General features: G+C 44.1%; 1 protein-coding gene across 3 annotated transcripts in view; it reads left to right on the top strand.

The window, feature by feature from the left end:
- mcph1 (microcephalin 1) overlaps positions 1 to 25,482 on the top strand; it is a 433,479-nt gene that overhangs the window by 139,233 nt on the left and 268,764 nt on the right. For all 3 annotated transcript variants that reach the window (XM_070884907.1, XM_070884910.1, XM_070884908.1), the window contains exon 13: positions 21,290 to 21,367. In XM_070884907.1, the coding sequence (XP_070741008.1) occupies positions 21,290 to 21,367 (78 nt within the window). The remainder of the gene's footprint in view (positions 1 to 21,289; positions 21,368 to 25,482) is intronic.

A 25,482-nucleotide genomic window follows, 5' to 3' on the forward strand; every position in this document is an offset into this window, starting at 1 on the left:
CAGCCAAGCCGCAAACCCCTAAGCCCTGAGCCTTGAGCTGGGGGGAGAGCGCTGGCTATGGCGGGGTGTGAGTGGCGGCGGGAGAGCGGGCACTGTGATTTCTGTCACTATTAAGAAACAACTCCTTGAAGTAAAAAGGAAATGAGTGGTTGCTTGAAAAAGTGGAATATTCAAGGACACTGAGAGAAAGCAGCAGAGTGGGTTGAGACTAGCTGTCCCACAGAAAACATGAGCACAGCAAAGATGGGCTGATTTGATGGTTCTGTACTGTGCCATTTAATGTTGCCTTGTAAATATTAGGCCATTTGAAGACAGTATTGCTACAATTGGCTGTAGTAGCTAAAAAGGATATTATATCATGAACCCGAATGGAAGAAGTTTATATTTAGAAGCACTGACAACTTGTAGTCACATTCATGATTATAGCTCAAGGGGCGAAGTAACTTATTTTTATTTGAGGAAATAAAAAGCCTCGGGAAATGCAGAAGTTCAAAGACCTCAAATAAATAGTCCTATAATATAAACTTTATGGCATATTTTTGAGCATATTGATTCAATCAACAGATTGAGCTTCCTGGAGACAGTTGTTAAAATGCAAGACATGAACGAGAGTAAAATATGGTCTTTAGACACTTAACCGATGAAAGCTGAAATCACCAAGGGAGATTTATGCAAATAATAATAACTCTTTCAGCAGCCAATATAGAAATGCAAGCTATTCAGGAGCAAACTATATTCCATAGTAAAGCAACAAACACAAAGTTCCATAAATCTTCAATTCGGAATCTGATTATAAATTATTTTGAACTATATTTTTTTTAAAGAATTCATGTTTAAGTAGATCCTTGACAGAAATCTCATTGAGTTGTATTAAGAGTTTAAAAAAAAACAATATGGTGGTTTGTGACTAATAACCAAACTGCATATTGTACTATGCAGGAGTTGATCAGGATATACGGAGTCTACAGACTTCATATGCCAAAATGTAGCCATTTTGTTGAGCTTAGTTTGTTGCTATTCAATTAAGAAGTGGATATTTGATAGAACTCTTGTTTTCCTTGGTATCATTCTGCCAATGTGTGATAAAGGCCCAGAATTGGCGGTCAGAGGCTTCCCGCGGGTGGATGTTTCCGACCGCAAACATTTCTATGAAAGTGTTATGTCTTGAATAAAGAATCTGATCAGATACTGTGAGCCCAAAGTAATGTGTGACCGGAGTCCTTTATTGCAGCTCTCCAAAGTGCCTCACCAGCCTGTGAGGCCTCCTTATGTACAGGTGCTCCCAAGGGATTGTGGGATCCCTTGGGACTCCAGAGGATGAGCCCTCTGGTGGTTAAACAAGGTATTTACAGGTTTACATATATAACATGACTTCCCCCCCCGCCCTCTTTCCGCCCTCCCCCCCCCCCCCCCCCCCCCCCCCATCCCCGGCCAAAGTTAATAGTGTAACTATTTACAAAGTGAGTCAATCTGAGGCCTTCCTTTCCCTGGTTGCAAATAGTTTTGGTGAGTCATTTGTTGGGCCCTCGCTGGGCTGCTGTCCAGCTGGCCTTGCAGGGCTGCTGGGTGTGGTGAGTCCTGCTGGGCTGCTGCACAGGTGATGGGTTCTGCTCCGTGGTCAACCGTTGGGTCGGTTGCCACTTGTGTGTGTGTTGGGGGTCGAAAAAGGTAGTCTATTGTGGGTTGTTCTGGATAGTCCGTGAATCTGAGTTTGGTTTGGTCCAAGTGTTTCCTGCAGGTGAGTCCATTTGAATGTTTAACCAGAAACACCCTACTCCCCTCTTTGAGCATGACAGTGCCGGGAAGCCACTTGGGACCTTGTCCATCGTTCAACACAAATACAGGATCATTAATCTCGATTTCGCGTAACACATTTGCGTGATCATGATATGTATTCTGTTGAAGCCGCCTGCTCTACCTGTTCGTGTCGATCAGGATGGACTAACGAGCCTTGTCTTAAGTGCCTTTTTCATGAGCAGTTCAGCGGGGGGTGGGGGAGCTCCAGTGAGCGAGTGGAGTCTTGTGCGGTAACTAGGCAGGACTCGAGATAGGCGAGTCTGCAGTGAGCCTTCAGTTACCCTCTTCAAGCTCTGCTTGATTGTTTGCACTGCTCGCTCTGCCTGACCATTGGATGCTGATTTGAACGGGGCAGATATGACATGTTTGATCCCATTGTGAGTCATGAACTCTATGAACTCGACACTGGTGAAGCTCGGCCCATTGTCACTCACAAGGACATCAGGCAGGCCGTGCGTGGCAAACATGGCCTGTAGGCTTTCAATGGTGGCAGCGGACATGCTTGACGACATTATCTCACATTCAATCCATTTGGAGTATGCATCTAGAACCATAAGGAACATTTTTCCCAAGAATGGGCCTGCATAGTCGATATGGACCCTGGACCACGGTTTGGAGGGACAGGACCATAAACTTAGTGGCGCCTCCCTGGGTGCATCAACTGGGAGTATGTGTTACATTTGTGCACGTAGGACTCTAAGTCTGCATCGATACCAGGCCACCACATGTGGGATCTGGCTATTGCTTTCATCATTACAATGCCTGGGTGGGTACTGTGGGGGTCACTAATGAAAGTGTCCCTGCCCTTTTTTGGCACCACTAACCGATTACCCCATAGGAGGCAGTCTGCCTGTCTGGACATTTCATCTCTGCTACGCTGGTACAGCTTTATTTCTTTCTGCATCTTTAACGGGACACTAGACCAACTCCCGTGGAGAACACAGTTTTTTTTACTCGGGACAGTAAGGGGTCCTGGCTCGTCCAGGTTCTAATCTGTCGGGCAGAACAGGTGATTTCTCACTCTCAAATGTTTCCATTATCATAACTAAATCTGCGTGCTGTGCCATCTCCACCCCTGTGGCAATGGCATTTACTGAGAGCATCGGCACAGTTTTCTGTGGCGGATGGCGTAGTTGTGTGCGGACAACATGAGCGCCCATCTCTGGATGCAGGCCGATGCATTCGTATTTATCCCCTTACTTTCAGAAAAGAGGGATATAAGTGGCTTATGGTCAGTTTCCAATTCAAATTTGAGCCCAAAACAGATATTGAATAATTTTCTTTATCCCATAAACACACGCTAACACTTTTTTTTTTCGATCATGCTGTAGGCCCTCTCAGCCTTAGACAGACATCTGGATGCAATTTCCCAGATTCTTTAGCTTGTTGCAATACACACCCGACACCGTATGACGACGCATCACATGCTAGTACCAAACACTTACATGGATCATACAACACAAGCAATTTGTTTGAGCCGAACAGTTTCCTAGCTTACTCAAAGGCATTTTCTTGGCTTTTACCCCATACCCATTCATCTCCTTTTAAGCAGTGAAGAGTGCAGTGTGCCAAGACCCGGTAAGAAGTTACCAAAATAGTTCAGGAGTCCTAGAAACGACCGCAGCTCTGTCACGTTCTGTCGTCTCTCTGCGTTCTTGATTGCCTCCGTCTTCGAATCGGTGGGCCTGATGCTGTCCGCTGTGATTCTTCTCCCCAGGAGCTCCACTTCAGGCGCCAGGAAAATGCACTTCGAGCATTTTAACCTGAGCCCCACACGATTAAGCTGACAAAGAACCTCCTCCAGGCTCTGCAGGTGCTCGACGGTGTCCCAACCTGTAACCAAGATGTCATCCTGGAAGACCACGGTGCACGGGACTGACTTCAGCAAGCTTTCCATGTTCCTCTGGAATGTCGCCGCAGCTGATCGAATCCCAAACAGTCTTCTGTTGTAAATGAAGAGATCTTTGTGCATGTTGATGCAGGTGAGGCCTTTCGATGGTTCCTCCAGCTCCTGCGTCATGTAGGCCGAGGTCAAGTCCAGCTTCGTTGAACGTCTTTCCTCCCACCAGCGTTGCAAATAGTTTGTCTGCCTTTGGTCGTGGGTATTGATCCTGCAGGGAGAAACGATTGATAGTTACTTTGTAATCACCACAGATTCTGACTGTGCCGTCTTCCTTGAGGACTGGAACAATCGGACTGGCCCACTCGTTGATTTCAATCAGCGAAATGATGCCCTCTTGTTGCAGCCGGTCCAGCTCGATCTCCACCCTCTCTCTCGTCATGTACGGTACCGCTCTCGTCTTGTGATGGATGGGTCACGCCCGCGGAATCAAGTGGATCTGCACTTTTGCTCCTTGGAACTTCCCGATGACTGGTTTGAACAGCGAGGGGAACTTTAGGACCTGGGCACATGAAGTGTCGTCGACGGACAAGAGCGCTCAGACGTCGTCCCAGTTCCAACGTATCTCTCCCAGCCAGCTCCTGCCGAACAGCGTGGGGCCATCGCCTGGTACCAGCCAGAGTGGTAAATTGTGCACCGCTCCATCGTAGGAGACCTTTATGGTAGCACTGCCGATTACGGGAATCGGTTCCTTTGTGTATGTTCTCAGTTTAGTACGAATGGGAGTCAGGACTGGCCTTGAGGCCTTGCTGCACCACAATTTATCGAAAGTCTTTTTGCTCATTATGGACCGGCTCGCGCCCGTGTCCAGCTCCATTGACACCGGGAGTCCATTTAATTCAACCTTCAGCATTATTGGGGTCCTCTTTGTGGTAAATGTGTGCACCCCATATACCTCTGCCCCCTCAGTCTGAGGCTCTGGTTCGTCATGATCAACCGTGGATCTATCCTCCTCTGCATCATGGTGGTTTGCAGGATTAGCAGGGTTTGTAGCACGCCTGCACATATGTTGGAGGTGTCCCATTGTTCCACAGCCCTTGCAAACGTATCCTTTGAAGCAGCATGAATGGAAACGATGATCACCTCCGCAGCACCAACAAGATGTTAATGGCCTTGCATTCACCACCTGTGATGGTGGACTCTGAGACATCTGCGGACATGCAGCTGCAGGCATGTGAGTCCTGCCCTGTACGTTACGATTCGAAAACAACATTACTTTGCTCACAGTACTTGCAGCAGCACTCGTGTGCTGAGAGATTTATTTGGTATTGTCACTGGTGGCGATGAACGCCTGGGCTATCGCTATGGCTTTACTCAAGCTTGGGGTCTCTACAGTCAAAAGTTTGCGAAGTATGCCAAGTACAAAGAAGTCCCTGAGCATGTGCTCCAAGTGTCCTTCAGATTCGCAATATCCTGCAATGCGCCTTAACTCAGCGATGTAGCTCGTCACTTCCTGGCCTTCAGACCTCTTGTACGTGTAGAACCAGTACCTCGCCATCAGAATGCTTTCCTTCGAGTTTAGATGCTCCCGGAGCAGTGTGCAGAAATCATCATACGACTTCTCTGTGGGTTTCGCTGGAGCGAGCAAATTTTTCATGAGGCCATGCGTTGGTACCCTGCAAACGGTGAGGAGGATCACCCTTTGGCAGCGTTCGCTTCTCCTTCCAGCTCGTTTGCCACGAAGTATTGGTCAAGTCGCTCCACGAAGGTTTCATCTCCCTCCGAAAATTTCTCCAGAATGCCCACGGTTCTCTGCATTTTTGCGGTGGGGTTCGTCATCTGTATCTCGTCGCCAGTTGTTATGTCTTGAATAAAGAATCTGACCAGACACTACAGGCTAAAAGTAATGTGTGACCATAGTCCTTTATCACAGGTCCCCAGAGTGCCTCTCCAGCTTGTGAGGCCTCCTTATGTGTAGGTGCTCCCAAGGGATTGTGGGATCCCTTGGGACTCCAGGGGATGAGCCCTCTGGTGATTGAACAAGATATAAAGATAACAGAAAGTACCTGGTGGTCCCGGAAGTTCAGCGACTTGCGGTCCTGGGCCTCTATGCGAAAGCCTCTGTAGAGGCCCATGTATCCGAGGAGCCACCATAAGCATGAATGGGAATACCCCAAAAACACAGACACTGAAAATAAAGCAACATCACATAATTAAAATTAATCAAAATGGAATTTAATTAATTAATTTAAAACAAAAATGTAATTTTTTGAAAAATAAATTTACATATTTAAAGGGTACACAATAAACTTACCTCATTTCAAAGAAATTTAAATGTTTAAATTATTAAAAACAATGCATTATTTTGTGCTTTAAAAGTCTTCTGCTGATAAAAGCAGGCCTTGCACCTGCTTTTATCAGTCGTAAGAATTTGAAGGCAGTAGTTGCCCAACTCTCCACCCGTGGAGGCCCTTTAGTTTCGGAGGTGGTGGATTTGTCAAGGATTCTTGACAGATCTCAAGTTCTGAGTTTTGGCACATGCGCTTCGCATGCCTAAACTCGGAACTTGCGGGGACCCCATGGGCACATGCGCAGCTCGTACGTGCGTGTGGGGAGCGCAAATTCAGGACCAAAACCTTTTATTAAAAAAATGTGGCTTGCTCTGAAACTTTGACTTTGAAATACAAAATCTGATGTACCTTTATGAAGCCAGTAGTAGATTTCCACACTGATTATCTGTGGGAATGGATCAAAAATTCAGAGAGAAATATTTACTGTTTGGCTTATGGTTCAGTCAACAGTATAGCGGGGTGGGGGACTGGTGTGGAATGAAGTGTTTCTTGGTAGCTTAAGGAAATCTTGAAATGGTGAGCATAATGGTCATAAATGAAGAAAAGGAGTAACTGCCATATACACAGTGGAATGTTGCAATTCCAGAATAAGATAGGAATCGGGACTTGATCTTATTATGTGATATGGGGTCATTTTCACCTTCACTGCCTGGGCAGTAAACTGGCAGAGTGGACTGCCTACCTGATTTCAAACCTACCTAATTTTCATGCCAGTGATTTCAAGTTGATGAAATCGTGAGGTCTTCACCCTGCGAAAATCACTTTTTAATATTTGTAGTTAAGTTATTGCAGTCAATGCTGCTTAAGTTCCTGTTTTAAGTCAAATATGGCACAGAAATCAAATATAAATCAGCTAGGACTGTGCTGTTTTAGCAGTGTTAGCTGGAATAAGGCCGCTCTAATGTGGTTATCTCATGATTGAGTTGCGTTGTGTTGACTCAAGTACAATACTAAATACCTATTGTGGCTCAAGTCATGTTGAGTATTGCAAGATAAATACAGATAAGGAAAGCCCTCTTAGGTTATTTCATCTGCAACTATTCCATGCAAGTGAGGCAATAATACAGTTAAATGGCAGTGAAATACTTCACGCCCTGTTCGTGCCTCTGTTGCAGCCTCTGCCATTTTAAAAGGGGCCTACTCTTGCTTGGCCAATCTACCTTCCCGTTTCAGGCATTCAACCGCTTTTAATATGCAAATCGGGGTCCTATGAAGAGCAGGTCAGAGCATGCAATGTGCACTATCTATTCAGTTCCACAACAATAGAGTCGCAGCTTAATGAAGGATATTTGAATTTAAATAGGATTTGAAAAAAAGATCCATTAATGTTCATGCTCAAAATTTCAATGTTACACTTAAGCTGAAAACAGCTAAGAATCATAAGAACATAAGAAATAGGAGCAGGAGCAGGCCATTCAATAAGATCATGGCTGATCTCAGTCAGATCATGCAATCAGCTTTCTATGTTTTTGGCCTTTCTCTTAACTAAGATGAAACAGTAACCAATGAGGTTTAACATTACAATTTATGCATTGTTCAAGTTACTTATAATCACCAAGAAATCCAATAGAGAATTCAGAAGAAAATTATTTACCCAAAGAGTGGTGCAACATAAGAACATAAGAAATAGGAGTAGGCCATACAGCCCCTCGAGCCTGCTCTGCCATTCAATAAGATCATGGCTGATCTGATCTTGGCCTCAACTCCACTTCCCCGCCTGCTCCCCGTAACCCTTGACTCCCTAACATTCAAAAATCTGTCCATTTCCACCTTAAATATATTCACTGGCCCGTCCTCCACAGCTCTTGGGGGAAGAGAATTCCAAAGATTCATGACCCTCTGAGAGAAGAAATTCCTCCTCATTTCCGTTTTAAATGGGTGACCCCTTATTCTGAAATTATGCCCCCTAGTTCTAGATTCCCCCACGAGGAGAAACATCCTCTCTGCATCTACCCTGTCAAGCTCCTCAGAATCTTATATGTTTCAATAAGATCCTCTCATTCTTCTAAACTCCAATGAGTATAGGCCCAACCTGCGCAACCTTTCTTTATAAGACAACCCCTTCATCTCAGGATTCAACCTAGTGAACCTTCTCTGAACTGCCTTCAATGCAAGTATATCCCTCCTTAAATAAGGAGACCAAAACTGTACGCAGTACTCCAGGTGTGGTCTCATCAACGCCCTGTACAGTTGTAGCAGGACTTCCCTACTTTATACTCCATCCCCCTTGCAATAAAGGCCAACATTCCATTTGCCTTGCTCCCACAAGGAGTGGTTGAAGCAAATAGCATGGATGCATTTACGAGGAGGCTAGACAAGCATATGAGGGAGAAGGGAATAAAGAGTTATGCTGATAGATTTAGATGAGGAAAGACAGAAAGAGGATCGAGTGAAGCATAAACACTGGCATGGACTGGTTGGGCAAATGGCCTGTTTCTGTGCTGTATATCCTATGTACTGTTTATTTACATGCTGGCAAGTTATTTGTGTGTTTTTCGTGAAACAGAGTAATCCCTCAACTCTTGACGAAAGAATTTCCTTAGATGGTTTAACTTTAGTGCTAATGTTTCATAGTGTGAGAGTACATATGGAAATACTGTTTTAAAGAGGAAATTTAATTATTTGCAGCTTTATTAAGATCAGCATAATGGATATATTCATTTAGAGACTCCTTGGTTGAGTCTGCCCTTTTTTCCCCCTCATGTTTGCTTGGTTCACATGAAGTGTGGGGCAGATAACAGATTGCTCGCTGCCAACAAAAGCACTTTCAGCAAGTTACAATAGCATTTTGTAGGTCCTGTAGGGGTTTCTGTAATTTTGCTGCTCAAAACTTCCTTAACTAAGCTTATTCAGCTGCACAGCTGTGCCACTGGTCCATTGTAGCAGTTTCTCCTTTTTTAAAAACAATTGGGCACATTCTGCAAAAATTAAGAAACTTTGCACTGACATTGTATGTTTGTAATTATGGTCTGTGTATATACTTTGAAAGTCCAGCAGCATTGCTGTATTTTGTTCAGTTCTGCTTTGTGAACGTTGAAGACTTTAAATAAGAAAACATGGCAGTAAAAGTTTTGCATGTGTTAATATGCACAAACTATTGCAGTTTTACTGTTTCTAGTAATGGGTTTTACATTTCATTATGGTACTTTACCATGGTCATTTCCATCTTGGCATAGAGTTACATAGAGTGTACAGCACAGAAAGAGGCCATTTGATCCAACTGGTCTATGCCACAAGAGCCTCCTCCTTATCAGCATGTACTTCTATTCCTTTTTCCCTCGTGTGCTTATCTAGCTTCCCCTTAAATGCATCTATGTTATTTGCTTCAACTATTCCTTATGGTAGTGCTTACCACATTCTTTACACTCTGGGTAAAGAAGATTCTCCTGAATTCCCAACTGGATCTATTGGTAGTTATCTTATATTTATAGCCCCTAGGTTTGGTCTCTCCACAAGTGGAAACATCTTCTCTATGTCTGCCTTATCCAACCCCTTAATAATTTGTAAAATCTCTATTAGGTCACCCCTCAGCCTAAAAGAGACCCTGCCTGTTCCTGACAAGTATATCCTTTCAATTCTGGTATCATCATTGTAAATCTTTTTGCACCTTCTCCAGTGTCTCTACAAGTTTAACATGACTTTCCTGCTTTTCACTTCTATCCATCTACGCTGTCTGACGTAAAAATAAAACGGGGAAGGTGGCTCAACTGTGGCTTACAAGGGAAATTAGGGATAGTGTTAAATCCAAGGAAGAGGCATATAACTTGGCCAAAAAAAGCAGCAAATCTGAGGACTGGGAGAAATTTAGAATTCAGAGCAGGACAAAGGGTTTAATTAAGAGGGGGAAAATAGAATATGAGAGTAAGCTTGCAGGTAACATAAAAACTGACTGCAAAAGCTTCTATAGATACATGAAGAGAAAAAGATTAGTGACGACAAAAAGATTAGTGACGACAAATGTAGGTGCCTTAGTCAGAATCAGGTGAAGTCATAATGGGGAACAAAGAAATGACAGACCAATTGAACAAATATTTTGGTTCTGTCTTCACCAAGGAAGACACAAATAACCTTCCGGAAATACGAGGGGAATGAGGATCGAGCGAGACGGAGGATATAAAGGAAATCCTTATTAGTCAACAAGTTGTGTTAGGGAAATTGATGGGATTGGAGGCCAATAAACAGGGAATTATAGACCGGTCAGGCTGACATCGGTAGTGGGGAAAATTTTGGAATCAATTATTAAAGATGTAATAGCAGCGCATTTGGAAAGCAGTGACAGGATCGGTCCAAGTCAGCATGGATTTATGAAAGGGAAATCATGCTTGACAAATCTTCTAGAATTTTTTGAGGATGTAACTAGTAGAGTGGACAAGGGGGAACCAGTGGATGTGGTGTATTTAGACTTTCAAAAGGCTTTTGACAAGGTCCCACATAAGAGATTAGTGTGCAAAATTAAAGCACATGGTATTGGGGGTAATGTACTGACGTGGATAAAGAACTGGTTGGCAGATAGGAAGTAGAGAGCAGGAATAAACGGGTCCTTTTCAGAATGGCAGGCAGTGACTAGTGGAGTACCGCAAGGTTCAGTGCTTGGACTCCAGCTATTTACAATACATATTAATGATTTAGACGAAGGAATTGAATGTAATATCTCCAAGTTTGCAGATGACACTTAGCTGGGTGGCAGTGTGAGCTGTGAGGAGGATGCTCAGAGGCGGCAGGGTGACTTGGACAGGTTAGGTGAGTGGGCAGATACATGGCAAATGTGGATAAATATGAGGTTATCCACTTTGGTGGTAAAAACAGGAGGGCTGATTATTACCTGAATAGCGACAGATTGGTAAAGGGGGAGGTGCAATGAGACCTGGGTGTCATGGTGCATCAGTCATTGAAGGTTTGCATACAGGTGCAGCAGGCGATTAAGAAGGCAAATGGCATCTTGGCCTTCATAGCGAGAAGATTCACGTATAGGAGCAGGGAAGTCTTACTACAGTTGTAAAGGGCCTTGGTAAGGCCACACCTTGAATATTGTGTACAGTTTTGGTCTCCTAATCTGAGGAAGGACATTCTTGTTATTGAGGGAGTGCAGCGAAGGTTCACCAGACTGATTCCCGGGATGACAGGATTAACATATGAAGAAAGACTGGATCGACTCGGCTTGTATTCAATGGAATTTAGAAGAATGAGAAGGGCTCTCATCGAAACATATAAAATTCTGACAGGATTGGACAGGTTAGATGCAGGAAGAATGTTCCCGATGTTGGGGAAGTCCAGAACCAGGGGTCACATACTAAGGATGAGGGGTAAGCTATTTAGGACCGAGATGAGGAGAAACTTCTTCACGCAGAGTTGTGGGCATGTGGAATTCTCTATCACAGAAAGTTGTTGGGGCCAGTTCGTTAGATATATTCAAAAGGGAGTTAGATGTGGCCCTTACGGCTAAAGGGATCAAGGGGTATGGAGAGAAAGCAGGAATGGGGTACTGAAATGCATGATCAGCCATGATCATATTGAATGGTGGTGCAGGCTCGAAGGGCCGAATGGCCTACTCTGCACCTATTTTCTATGTTTCTATGAACCCCAATGCTTAGTTTATTTTTTTATGGCCTTATTACCCTGCGTCGTTACTTGTAATGAATTGTCTATCCACCCCAGATCCCTTTGCTGTTCTAGCCTGTTTAGACTATTCTTCCGACCAAAATTGAACACCTCAAACTTATTTGTTTTGAAAATCATTTGCCAATTATACACCCATTCAGAAAGTTTATTAAAGTCATCATGTATTTTGTCGTAGCCTTCCTCAGTATTAACTACATCTCCCAATATGTTGTCCGTAAGTTTTGAAATTGTGCTTTCGATTCCCAAGTCCAAATTATTTATGTAAATTGTGAACAGTGGTCCCAGCACCAATCGCTGTGGAATACCATTTCCCACCTTTTGCCCGTCTGAATAGCTACCCTTAACCCCTACTATCTGTTTTCTGTTCTGTAGAAAGGTTGCTATCCATTCTGCTACTTGTCCCCGACTCCACATGCTCTGACCTTAATTATGCGATACTTTATCGAAGGCCTTTTGAAAATCCTAATATGTTACAACTACCACATAACCCTTGTCTACTCTTCCTGTTACTTCTTCATAGAATTCCATAAGGTTGGTCAAGCATGACCTCCCCTTTTGAAATCCGTGCTGACAATTCTTTGTTATATTTTCGGTTTCCAGATGTTTTTCTAATACATTTTTCAGTACAAATTCCATTATTTCTCCTATCACCGAAGTTGAGCGAACTGACCTTTAGTTCTCTGGACTTGTTCTTTCTCCTTTTTTAAATATAATAGCAGTCTGCTGGCACTGTTCCCTTTTCTATGAATTTATAGTGGCTCTGCTATCTCTTCCCTAACTTCTTTTCAATGCACAGATGCAATCCATTCGGACCAGAAATGCCATTAGTTTATCAATTATTGCCCACCCCCCCCCCTTCTATCTTAAATCTCTTTATATCTTTTTTGATCTCTTCTTCCAACAGCAGTATATACATTTTTAGCGTACAAATTGAAAATATATTTTATGAACTGGAAAATGGAATTTTCGTACATATGCGTATTTAAGCATTTTGTTTTAGTCTGGGAATGTGTGGGTGCACTGCACATTAGTGCACCAATGCACATTACCATAAGACAGGTAATGCAAGGGCTCAGTTTCCATCACTTATGAATCCTTATCTTAGCATGTGGCAAAGGAAAGACAGGTTGGATTGCTCACTGGCCCACTGCTACATGGCTTCTTGTAACCAGCCAAATGTCGTGACCTAGGGGCAGGCACTTGGGATCACTAGTGTGGGAATAAAACAGTGTGAGGGAGAAAGAGCTTTCTCCTCAGAAGTTAATGTTTCATTTTATTAAAAAAAAAAAATCTGTTTTCTTTGCTTCCAGCCCTGAAAGCTCAGTGACCTAGTTGTGCAGCACATTAACGGCTTACAGCTTTGAGTTCTTGAACTTAGTTGTGCCATAAGGGGATATACAAAGTAGAAGCCAGGTGCTTTGCCCCATGAAGGGTTAGAAAACCTACCCATGCAACCCTGCTCACTTATAGGGTTGCCAACTCTGGTTGGATATATTCCTGGAGATATCATCACATGACCTGCCTGCAACCTCCCCGCCCCCTCACTCCTGCCATTGGTCACCCAGCTTGCCCATATTTATGGTGCACCACCTTCCCACGCCAATTTGAAAGCAAACAGACTCTTCATACCCGATTGGTTGATTCTTGACTGTCAGTCAAACAGCCATTTTCCCCCATATCTGATATGTTTTATATCGATTAAATAAGTGTTCAAAGAAAATTAAAAGAAAATGAATGCCCCTACGATTTTTCTCCTGGAGATTAATCTTTAATTCCTGGAGACGCCAGGACAATCCTGGAGAGTAGGCATCGCTGCACACCTATGACCAGTTGGCTCGATCAATATGAGGTGAGGGATAGGCCTACCTTAAAAGAATTGTATACAGCACTGAGATCTTAAATCAAGGAGAAATGGAATTTTAAAATTCAGTCAATGGACTTACCTGCCTTGTTCTTGAATATACCATTTTTAAACTAATACTTCAATGGAATTATTGTTAGACATCAGGAGTTTTGGCCTTCTTAGAAACATAGAAAATAGGTGCAGGAGTAGGCCATTCGGACCTTCGAGCCTGCACCGCCATTCAATGAGTTCATGACTGAACATGCAACTTTAGTACCCCATTCCTGCTTTCTCGCCATACCCCTTGATCCCCCGAGTAGCAAGGACTACATCTAACTCCTTTTTGAATATATTTAGTGAATTGGCCTCAACAACTTTCTGTGGTAGAGAATTCCACAGGTTTACCACTCTCTGGGTGAAGAAGTTTCTCCTCATCTCAGACCTAAATGGCTTACCCCTTATCCTTAGACTGTGACCTCTGTTTCTGGACTTCCCCAACATTGGGAACATTCTTCCTGCATCTAACCTGTCTAAACCCGTCAGAATTTCAAACGTTTCTATGAGATCCCCTCTCATTCTTCTGAACTCCAGTGAATACAAGCCCAGTTGATCCAGTCTTTCTTGATAGGTCAGTCCCGCCATCCCGGGAATCAGTCTGGTGAACCTTTGCTGCACTCCCTCAATAGCAAGAATGTCCTTCCTCAAGTTAGGAGACCAAAACTGTGCACAATACTCCAGATGTGGCCTCACCAAGGTCTTGTACAACTGTAGTAACACCTCCCTGCCCCTGTACTCCAATCCCCTCGCTATGAAGGCCAACATGCCATTTATTTTCTTAACCGCCTGCTATACCGACATGCCAACCTTCAATGACTGATGTACCATGACACCCAGGTCTCGTTGCACCTCCCCTTTTCCTAATCTGTCACCATTCAGATAATAGTCTGTCTCTCTGTTTTTACCACCAAAGTGGATAACCTCACATTTATCCATATTATACTTCATCTGCCATGCATTTGCCCACTCACCTAACCTATCCAAGTCACTCTGCAGCCACATAGCATCCTCCTCGCAGCTCACACTGCCACCCAATTTAGTGTCATCCGCAAATTTGGAGATACTACATTTAATCCCCTCGTCTAAATCATTAATGTACAATGTAAGCAGCTGGGGCCCCAGCACAGAACCTTGCGGTACCCCACTAGTCACTGCCTGCCATTCTGAAAAGTACCCATTTACTCCTACTCTTTGCTTCCTGTCTGACAACCAGTTTTCAATCCACGTCAGCACACTACCCCCAATCCCATGTGCTTTAACTTTGCACACTAATCTCTTGTGTGGGACTTTGTTGAAAGCCTTCTGAAAGTCCAAATATACACCACATCAACTGGTTCTCCCTTGTCCACTCTACTGGAAACATTCTCAAAAAATTCCAGAAGATTTGTCAAGCATGATTTCCCTTTCACAAATCCATGCTGACTTGGACCTATCATATTACCTCTTTCCAAATGCGCTGCTATGACATCCTTAATAATTGATTACATCAATTTCCCCACTACTGATGTCAGGCTGACCGGTCTATAATTCCCTGTTTTCTCTCTCCCTCCTTTTTTAAAAAGTGGGGTTACATTGGCTATCCTCCACTCCATAGGAACTGATCCAGAGACTATGGAATGTTGGAAAATGACTGTCAATGCATCCGCTATTTCCAAGGCCACCTCCTTAATACTCTGGGATGCAGACCATCAGGCCCTGGGGATTTATCGGCCTTCAATCCCATCAATTTCCCGACTAATAAGGATTTCCCTCAGTTCCTCCTTCTTACTAGACCCTCTGACCCCTTTTATATCCGGAAGGTTGTTTGTGTCCTCCTTAGTGAATACCGAACCAAAGTACTTGTTCAATTGGTCCGCCATTTCTTTGTTCCCCGTTATGACTTCCCCTGATTCTGACTGCAGGGGACCTACGTTTGTCTTTACTAACCTTTTTCTCTTTACATATCTTTCGAAGCTTTTGCAGTCCGTTTTAATGTTCCCTGCAAGCTTCCTCTCGTACTCTATTTCTCTATTTTCCCTGTCCTAATCAAACCCTTTGTCCCCTCTGCTGAGTTCTCAATTTCTCCCAATCCCTGGGTTCGTTGCTATTTCTGGCCAATTTGTATGACTTTTCCTTGGCTTTAATACGATCCCTGGTTTCCCTTGATAGCCACAGTTGAGCCACCTTCCCTTTTTTATTTTTACGCCAGACAGGGATGTACAATTGTTGTAGTTCATCCATGCGGTCTCTAAATGTCTGCCATTGCCCATCCACTGTCAACCCCTTAAGTATCATTCGCCAATCTATCCTAGCCAATTCACGCCTCATACCTTCAAAGTTACCCTTCTTTAAGTTCTGGACCATGGTCTCTGAATTAACTGTTTCATTCTCCATCCTAGTGTAGAATTCCACCATATTACGGTCACTCTTCCCCAAGGGGCCTCGCACAACGAGATTGCTAATTAATCCTCTCTCATTACACAACACCCAGTCTAAGATGGCCTCCCCCCTCGTTGGTTCCTCGACATATTGGTCGAGAAAACCATCCCTTATGCACTCCAGGAAATCCTCCTCCACCGTATTGTTTCCAGTTTGGTTAGCCCAATCTATATGCATATTAAAGTCACTCATGATAACTGCTGCACCTTTATTGCATGCACCCCTAATTTCCTGTTTGATGCCCTCCCCAACATCACTACTGCTGTTTGGAGGTCTTTACACAACTCCCACTAGCGTTTTCTGCCCCTTGGTATTCCGTAGCTCCACCCATACCGATTCCACATCATCCAAGCTCATGTCTTTCCTTGCAATTGCATTAATTTCCTCTTTAACCAGCAATGCCACCCCGCCTCCTTTTCCTTTCTGTCTATCCTTCCTAAATGTTGAATACCCTTGGATGTTGAGTTCCCAGCCTTGGTCACCCTGGAGCCATGTCTCCGTGATGCCAACCACATCGTATCCTTTAACTGCTATCTGCACAGTTAATTCGTCCATCTCATTCCGAATACTCCTCGCATTGAGGCACAGAGCCTTCAGGCTTGCCTTTTTAACCCACTTAGACCCTTTAGAATTTTGCTGCAAAGTGGCCCTTTTTGTTTTTTGCCATGGGTTTCTCTGCCCTCCACTTTTACTCATCTCCTTTTTGTCTTTTGCTTCTGTCTCCATTTTGTTTCCCTTTGTCTCCCTGCATTGGTTCCCATCCCCCTGCCATATTAGTTTAACTCCTCCCCAACAGCACTAGCAGACATTCCTCCTAGGACATTGTTTCCAGTCTTGCCTAGGTGCAGACCATCCGTCCGGTTTGTACTGGTCCCACCTCCCCCAGAAACGGCTCCAATGCCCCAGGAATTTGAATCCCTCCCTGTTGCTCCACTGCTCAAGCCACGTATTCATCTGAGCTATTCTGCGATTCCTACTATGACTAGCACGTGGCACTGGTAGCAATCCCGAGATGACTACTTTTGAGGTCCTACTTTTTAATTTAGCTCCTAGCTCCTTAAATTCGTCTCGTAGGACCTCATCCCGTTTTTTACCGATATCGTTAGTACCAATGTGCACCACGACAACTGGCTGTTCTCCCTCCCTTTTCAGAATGTCCTGCACCTGCTCTGAGACATCCTTGACCCTTGCACCAGGGAGGCAACATACCATCCTGGAGTCTCGGTTGCGGCCGCAGAAACGCCTATCTGTTCCGCTTACAATTGAATCCCCTATCACTATCACTCTCCCATTCTTTTTCCTGCCCTCCTGTGCAGCAGAGCCAGCCATGGTGCCATGAACTTGGTTGCTGCTGCTCCCCCCTGATGAGTCATCCCCCTCAACAGTACTCAAAGCGGTGTATCTGTTTTGCAGGGGGATGACCGCAGGGGATCCCTGCACTACCTTCCATACACTGCTCTTCCATTCCCTATCTGGCTGTGGACCCTTTACCTATGGTAAGACCAACTCACTAAACATGCTATTCACGTCATTCCCAGCATTGTGGATGCTCCAGAGTGAATCCACCCTCGGCTCCAATTCTGCAACGCGTTCCATTAGGAGCTGGAGGCGGATACACTTCCCGCAGATGTAGTCGTCAGGAACACCGGAAGTATCCCTGAGTTCACACATCGTACAGGAGGAGCATATCACGTGTCTGAGCTCTCCTGCCATGACTTAACCCTTAGATTAACTTAAATTGGCAACAACAATGCTAAAAGTTACTCACTGATCTCGAAGAGAAAAAAGAAAAACTACTTACCAGTCATCAGCCAATCACTTATCCTCTTGGCTATGACGTCACCTTTCTATTTCTTTCTTCTTTTTTGCCTTCCTTCTGTAGCAGCACAAGCCTCTCGCCTTTTGTAGGCCTCCACGCACCCCGGACTGTCTCCTCTCACCGACACTGCCCGACTCCTGCACTTGCGGCCTTTTGTAGGCCTCCACGCACCCCGGACTGTCACCTCTCGCCGACTTAATGATGCATTTAAACTGTGTGGAGTATTTTGAAAAGTCATATTGTGCACATGTGAATAAAATAAGTTTCTTCCTCAGGACTTGAGCACATAAATTAGTCTGACATTTAAGTGCAATGCTGAGGGAGGACTACATTGCTGTAAGTGCCAACTGAGGCCCCATCTGTCTATTCAGGTGAATGTAATAGATCTTGTTACACTATTCAAAGAAGAGCAGGGGAGTTTACCCAGTGTACTGACCAGCATTTACCCCTGCAGCGAGGAAGATTGACCTCTGTACATGGTTTTCTTTGACCTCACAAAGGCCTTCGACTCCCTCAACCATGAGGGATTATGGAGCGTCTTTCTCAAATTCGGCTGACCTCGAAAATTTGTTACCGTCCTCTGCCTGTTTCCCGATGACATCGCCGTCGTGATGATGATAATGATGTCATCGGGAAGCAGGCAGAGGATGGTAACAAATTTTCGAGGACAGCCGAATTTGAGAAAGACGCTCCATAGTCCCTCATGGTTGACAGAGTCGAAGGCCTTTGTGAGGTCATGTGCAGAGGTTGATGGTGCTCCTTACATTTTTCTTGATTTTATCGCGCGGTGAAGATTCTGTTCATTATGCCCCTTAGTGGGCAGAATCCGCATTGCGACTCTGGGAGGAGCTCTTCAGCCACTGGGAGGAGCTCTTCAGCCACTAGGAGGAGACAATTCAGGAGGATTCTTGCGATGATTTTCCCTGCTGCAGACAGCAGGGAAACTCCTCTAATTACTGCAATTGGACTTGTCACCTTTCTTGAAGATGGTCACGATTATGGTGTCTCTGAAATCCCCTGGCATGCTCTCCTCCTTCCGAACTGAGATGGATGACGAAGTCCAACACCGCCGTCAGTGTGCTAGTGCAGCTTTCGGTCACCTGAGGAAAAGAGTGTTCGAACACCAGGATCTTAAACCTGGCACCAAGGTCATGGTCTATGCCAGCATTGAGGCATTGACCACGCTCGATCAGCTCCAATAGACGGGCCTCATTGTCCACATGTCCATTACTCGACCCCCGAAACAAGCACTCTACTCAGAGCTACGTCACGGCAAGCGAGCCCCAGGAGGGCAGAGAAAATACTTCAAGGACACCTTCAAAGTCTCCTTGAAAAAATGTAACATCCCTCCTGACTCTTGGGAATCCCTGGCCCAAGACCGCCCAAAATGGAGGAGAGGCATCCGAAAAGGTGTCAAACACTTCGCTTCGTCGGGAGTACGCGGAAGCCAAGTACAAACAGCGGAAGGAGCGTACAACAAACCAAGCACCCCACCCACCCGCCCCTCCAACCACCATCTGCCCCACCTGTGACAGACTGTAGATTCTGCATTGGTCTCATCAGTCACCTCCAGAACTCATTTTAGTGTGGAAGCAAGTCATTCTCAACTCCGGGGTACTGTCTGAGAAGATGATTTACCGCTCAACCAACACCACCAAAAACAGTTTAACTTTCATTTGTCGCATTTTTTAAGGGATGTTGCTCTGCACATATATGCTTGTTGGGCTTGCCCACACAACAATAATCGTACTGGAGAAGTAATTCATTGGGTGTATAGCACTTTGTAAAATCCTGAGGATGAGAGAGTTGTTATATAAATGTGCATTATTTATTTTTTTCCTCTTTCTCTTCTAATATTAGGCCAGCAAAATGGAGATTTGTGTCTCTCTTGATTTGATATTGCATGCAAAAAACTGGAGTTGCTACCCCTCCAAGTGTGACTTTTTAAACTCCATACAATTTATCTACCCTCCTTCAGTTCATTACTCCCAAGCAAAACAATCTATTTAAATGTCTGAATACATGAATGTTAACACAGTGTGCACATATTGTGGCTTTTGCTTAACCTGCACAGCATTTCCGGTGTTCAGTTTTCTTAGACTGCAGTAAACGTGCAATTAAATGTTTCATTTCATATATACAGGGACAACATCTGAAATCCCGCAGCCTTGGGACCGAATCCGTGCCGGTTTTCGGGTTTTGCCAGATTTCGGATCTCGCTGCCGCCGTCCCTCCGCTCCCCGCATCCCGCCGATCCTCTGCTGCCAGCCGATCCTCCGCAGCCCACCGATCCTCACCGCCTGCGCCCCCACCCCCACCCACCCTCACTGCTGTGTTTTTTACCGGTTTCCTCGTCACTCGCTGCCTGATGTCGCCATCTTGGCCGCCTCAACATTGGATAGTTTTTGAACAAGTCCAGTTTTCGGACAGCCGGATTCGAGACTTGGACCTGTATATATAAATACTGTGTTTTTTTCACTGAAGGCATTATAAAATATTTATGTAATCCTGGTGCACATTTTGCATTTTTGACAAAAGCAACACATTTCATCTCAATTCTTTACTGCGATGGTGATATTTAGTTTTATCAGAAATTAATAGAAAAGAAAAATTTAGAGATCGTGCCATAAGAATGGAAGCTGAGAGCGTGATGCTTAAGGGGAATCAATTGGCTGCTGAGTGATTTTAAAGGACGATATTTATTCATAAATTATAACAGGAAAGATCTTGCACTTGAGTTATGTTTATTACATGACAACGGGATGAAGTAGAGACATTATAACAGGAAAGATCTTTCATGAATTTCCCCTAAAAATACAAGTTAAAAGTAAACCTTCAGCATATTTCAGTAATCTCCTCATGCGGCAAATTTACATCAATTGCCAAATTTAAACTGAAATCGTGGAGCTCTGACGTACCTATTGATGGCCAAATACAAGTTTTCTAGGTCTTTTTCATGCTTTCAACAACCATTGGGGTCAAATTCATTTAAGATCTTTCCCATTATAATGTCTCTACTTCATCCTGTTGTTATGTAATAAACATAAATAAAGTGCAAGATTCAGTTTTGCATATCTCAGCAAGAAATGCATATTTTATAAAGTAGAACTACTTTCAGGTTCAGTAATTTGAATTTTAAATACCTAACCCTAGATTGTGTGTGCTTGTAAAATAAATGTCTCAACTTCATTTTTGTAAAATGAATACTTCTCGGGCTCCTACATTGAGTTGCATCAGCCCTTGGACTCCCTGCAAGCAGACATCACTCATCATCATCACTACCAATTGCTGGTGATCTCTCTTTCTCAGCCACTGCTGAAATTTTACTATTTAAGATTTGAATATTAATATTGAAAATACTTGGCACTCAAAAACTTTTCATTTTAATGATCGTGGGGCAAAAATATTCATCCTTTTGAGTACCTCAATGTTATTTGATAGTGAAAGATGGAAAATCCCGTTGATGTTGATCTCTCGATCACAACATTTATTAGTACTATCCTTCCTGACTAAAGTTTGTTGTGAATTTTTTTATTGTTTTCTAGGTTCTTTGGTCTCTGGAGCAAGGGTGTTGGGTTTCTGAGGAACCATATGAACTATCACACCAATTTCCTGCAGCTACTGTAAGTCAGTTATTATCTATTAACAGCCTTTTGTTCATAAAACTGTGTATGCTATTTCTATATTGCAATTGTGGGAGATTAATGAATCTTGAAGAGAGTGATGACAGTCGCAGTGTTTTGAGCAATTGTTTGCAGATGGTTAAAATGCATTTTTTTGGTTGTTTGTCGAAGGCAGGTTTTTTTCTGACTGAAATTCCTTGTGAGCTTATACCTTTTGTTGTTGTTCATCACCTGCAATTAATCACAAAATTGAAATTTGCTCTGCATTCAGCTTTCTAATATAGATAGTGATTATAGAGTGATTCTGGAACATGGACTTGCATGCTTTGTACTTGTCTGCACTTGGAAGTTAATTAAATCATAGAATCATAGAAACATACAGCACAGAAGGAGGCCATTCAGCCAATTGTGTCTGTGCCGGCTCTTGAAACAGCAGTACTTGGTCCCACATCCCCGTGTTTTGTCCAACATAAAGTTTAGGAAAAAAGCTATTCTTATTATGCGAAGGATTCAAGGAACAGTACAAGGCCTTTCTGGTGGTACACATGCAGCGTTGAGAATTCGGGACTGAGGCCATTACAGATTCCGGGCTTTAGATCACGAATCCGGAAATACCCGAGCCCAGGTTTGGGTATTTCCGGATTTCGGAAAATCAGAAAGGGGGGAGAGGAGGTCCCTGCCAAAGAGCTGTTCGGGCGGGTCCCGTCAATTAGGTTGTTGGACAGGACCTGCCGAGGAGGAGCTGTTTGGGCCGGGGGAGCCTCGCCGAGGATGAACTGTTCGGGCAGGCTCCATCGAGGAGGGATTCGAGAGGGCCGGCCCCATCATGGAGGAGGCGTTCGGACGGGCTGGCGAGGAAGCCCCGAGATGAGGGCAGCGGTGACGAGCGGGACGAGGCCCGAGGTCGGGCAGCGGTGGGGCCCCAGGGTCGGCGGGTCTGGATTCCGGAACATTTTACGGATTCCGGACGACCCTGCCACCGATCGGTCCGGATTCCGGAACTCCGGATTTTCGACGCTGCACCTGTATAGTTTTGGTTTCATTTTCATTTTACAGAATTTTAATCTAGTTCTTGGTAGGCTAAAGAAGGATTCTTCCTCACTTGTTCAATTTCCATATGCAGTAAGGATATGGGCAATTCCACTGGGGAAAATCATCTGGAGCATTCCCCTTTCTGGAAAATTGTACCTTAAGCATATATGTTTATCTTTCACCACTCCTCTCTGGGAAGCCCCACTCCAAGCCCGTACCATCAATTCTGTTTCTCCTATCTGAAGCAAATCTTTTTGCCTCCAGCAAAAATTGTCATGCTTTATTAATTTATTGTTAGAAGCATTTTAATATACTATAGTGTTTCCCTGAACACGTGCCATGGAAGTTTGAGTAATTAGACTTCATTTTGTACTTTGGTATGCAAAGTCCTTGTGCCGTTGATCACATACCATTTTTAAGATGGAGTCGACTGAAGCCAACCTCATTCATCTCTCACTACAGCTGCCAGCTCTGGGCTTCAAGATGAATGACTGATTCCAGTGACTAACTTATGGCAGAAGTTGATGTCTTCCATTGTTGTACACCTTTTCCAAGTAGAAAGGCTGCTCCTAACTCAGCAATATGTCATGGTGCACCCAGTTTTTCCTTTTCAAAGGAGGTCCTGACCACCAGAATGTCAAACATTTAATCAAATTGACATAGAGAGATCGTGGACTCCAACTCAGTGCAAAGACACTTATTAAAGACACCATGAGCAAATAAAGAGTCAATCCTGAGAAGGCAGAACTCACAAAGCCACTCCTGTAAAGATAAGTGATGAGCAGGTTCTTTGTTGGCTTACAAACTAATGGTATCCGGTACTAAATGTTCGACACTATAGTAATCATCAGGCTTGCAGTGAATGAAAACCCAGTTCTCCCACTTCCACCACTACTTCACTTTGAGCAATTGCATCCTCCTCTGCAGAAGAGCATCATGTTGGGGATGAGGACAAGGGGTGGTAGGTGGAGTGGCGATTTTATGAGGAATGACTCTGCAAGTGACATGTGACTACAGAATAAGTATGCTCTCCTCCTGTTTTCTCAGGATGGTTGGAAACCGTACAGACCAAGGACTTTTTGATGAAAAGATACAGAATCTACTCAGGATATACTAGCTTTGGAGGGGGTACAGAGATGATTCACTAGGCTGATTCCGGAGATGAGAGGGTTACCTTATGATGATCGATTGAGTAGACTGGGTCTTTACTCATTGGAGTTCAGAAGGATGAGGGGTGATCTTATAGAAACATTTAAAATAATGAAAGGGATAGACAAGATAGATGCAGAGAGGTTGTTTTCACTGGTCAGGGAGACTAGAACTAGGGGGCACAGCCTCAAAATACAGGGGAGCCAATTTAAAACCGAGTTGAGAAGGAATTTCTTCTCCCAGAGGGTTGTGAATCTGTGGAATTCTCTGCCCAGGGAAGCAGTTGAGGCTAGCTCATTGAATGTATTCAAATCACAGATAGATAGATTTTTAACCAATAAGGGAATTAAGGGTTACGGGGAGCGTTCTTCTCTAAGAACATAAGAACATAAGAATTAGGAACAGGAGTCGGCCATCTAGCCCCTCGAGCCTGCTCCGCCATTCAACAAGATCATGGCTGGTCTGGCCGTGGACTCAGCTCCACTTACCCGCCCGCTCCCCATAACCCTTAATTCCCTTATTGGTTAAAAATCTATCTAATTGTAATTTGAATACATTCAATGAGCTAGCCTCAACTGCTTCCTTGGGCAGATAATTCCAAAGATTCACAACCCTCTGGGAGAAGAAATTCCTTCTCAACTCGGTTTTAAATTGGCTCCCCTGTATTTTGAGGCTGTGCCTCCTAGTTCTAGTCTCCCCGACCAGTGAAAACAACCTCTCTGCCTCTATCTTGTCTATCCCTTTCATTATTTTAAATGTTTCTATAAGATCACCCCTCATCCTTCTGAACTCCAACGAGTAAAGACCCAGTCTACTCAATCTATCATCATAAGGTAACCCCCTCATCTCCGGAATCAGCCTAGTGAATCGTCTCTGTACCCACTCCAAAGCTAGTATATCCTTCCTTAAGTAAGGTGACCAAAACTGCACGCAGTACTCCAGGTGCGGCCTCACCAATACCCTATACAATTGCAGAAGGACCTCCCTGCTTTTGTACTCCATCCCTCTCGTAATGAAGGCCAACATTCCATTCGCCTTCCTGATTACCTGCTGCACCTGCAAACTAACTTTTTGGGATTCATGCACAAGGACCCCCAGGCTCCTCTGCACCGCAGCATGTTGTAATTTCTCCCCATTCAAATAATATTCCCTTTTACTGTTTTTTTTTCTCCCCAAGGTGGGTGACCTCACACTTTCCGACATTGTATTCCATCTGCCAAACCTTAGCCCATTCACTTAACCTATCTAAATCTCTTTGCAGCCTCTCTGTGTCCTCTACACAACCCGCTTTCCCACTAATCTTTGTGTCATCTGCAAATTTTGTTACACTACACTCTGTCCTCTCTTCCAGGTCATCTATGTATATTGTAAACAGTTGTGGTCCCAGTACCGATCCCTGTGGCACACCACTAACCACCGATTTCCAAACCGAAAAGGACCCATTTATCCTGACTCTCTGCTTTCTGTTAGCCAGCCAATTCTCTATCCATGCTAATACATTTCCTCTGACTCCGCGTACCTTTATCTTCTGCAGTAACCTTTTGTGTGGCACCTTATCGAATGCCTTTTGAAAATCTAAATACACCACATCCATCGGTACACCTCTATCCACCATGCTCGTTATATCCTCAAAGAATTCCAGTAAATTAGTTAAACATGATTTCCCCTTCATGAATCCATGTTGCGTCTGCTTGATTGCACTATTCCTATCTAGATGTCCCGCTATTTCTTCCTTAATGATAGCTTCAAGCATTTTCCCCACTACAGATGTTAAACTAACCGGCCTATAGTTACCTGCCTTTTGTCTGCCCCCTTTTTTAAACAGAGACGTTACATTAGCTGCTTTCCAATCTGCTGGTACCTCTCCAGAGTCCAGAGAATTTTGGTAGATTATAACGAATGCATCTGCTATAACTTCTGCCATCTCTTTTAAT

The sequence above is a fragment of the Pristiophorus japonicus genome, chromosome 7 (genome assembly GCF_044704955.1).
Source record: "Pristiophorus japonicus isolate sPriJap1 chromosome 7, sPriJap1.hap1, whole genome shotgun sequence".
Taxonomy (NCBI): domain Eukaryota; kingdom Metazoa; phylum Chordata; class Chondrichthyes; family Pristiophoridae; genus Pristiophorus; species Pristiophorus japonicus.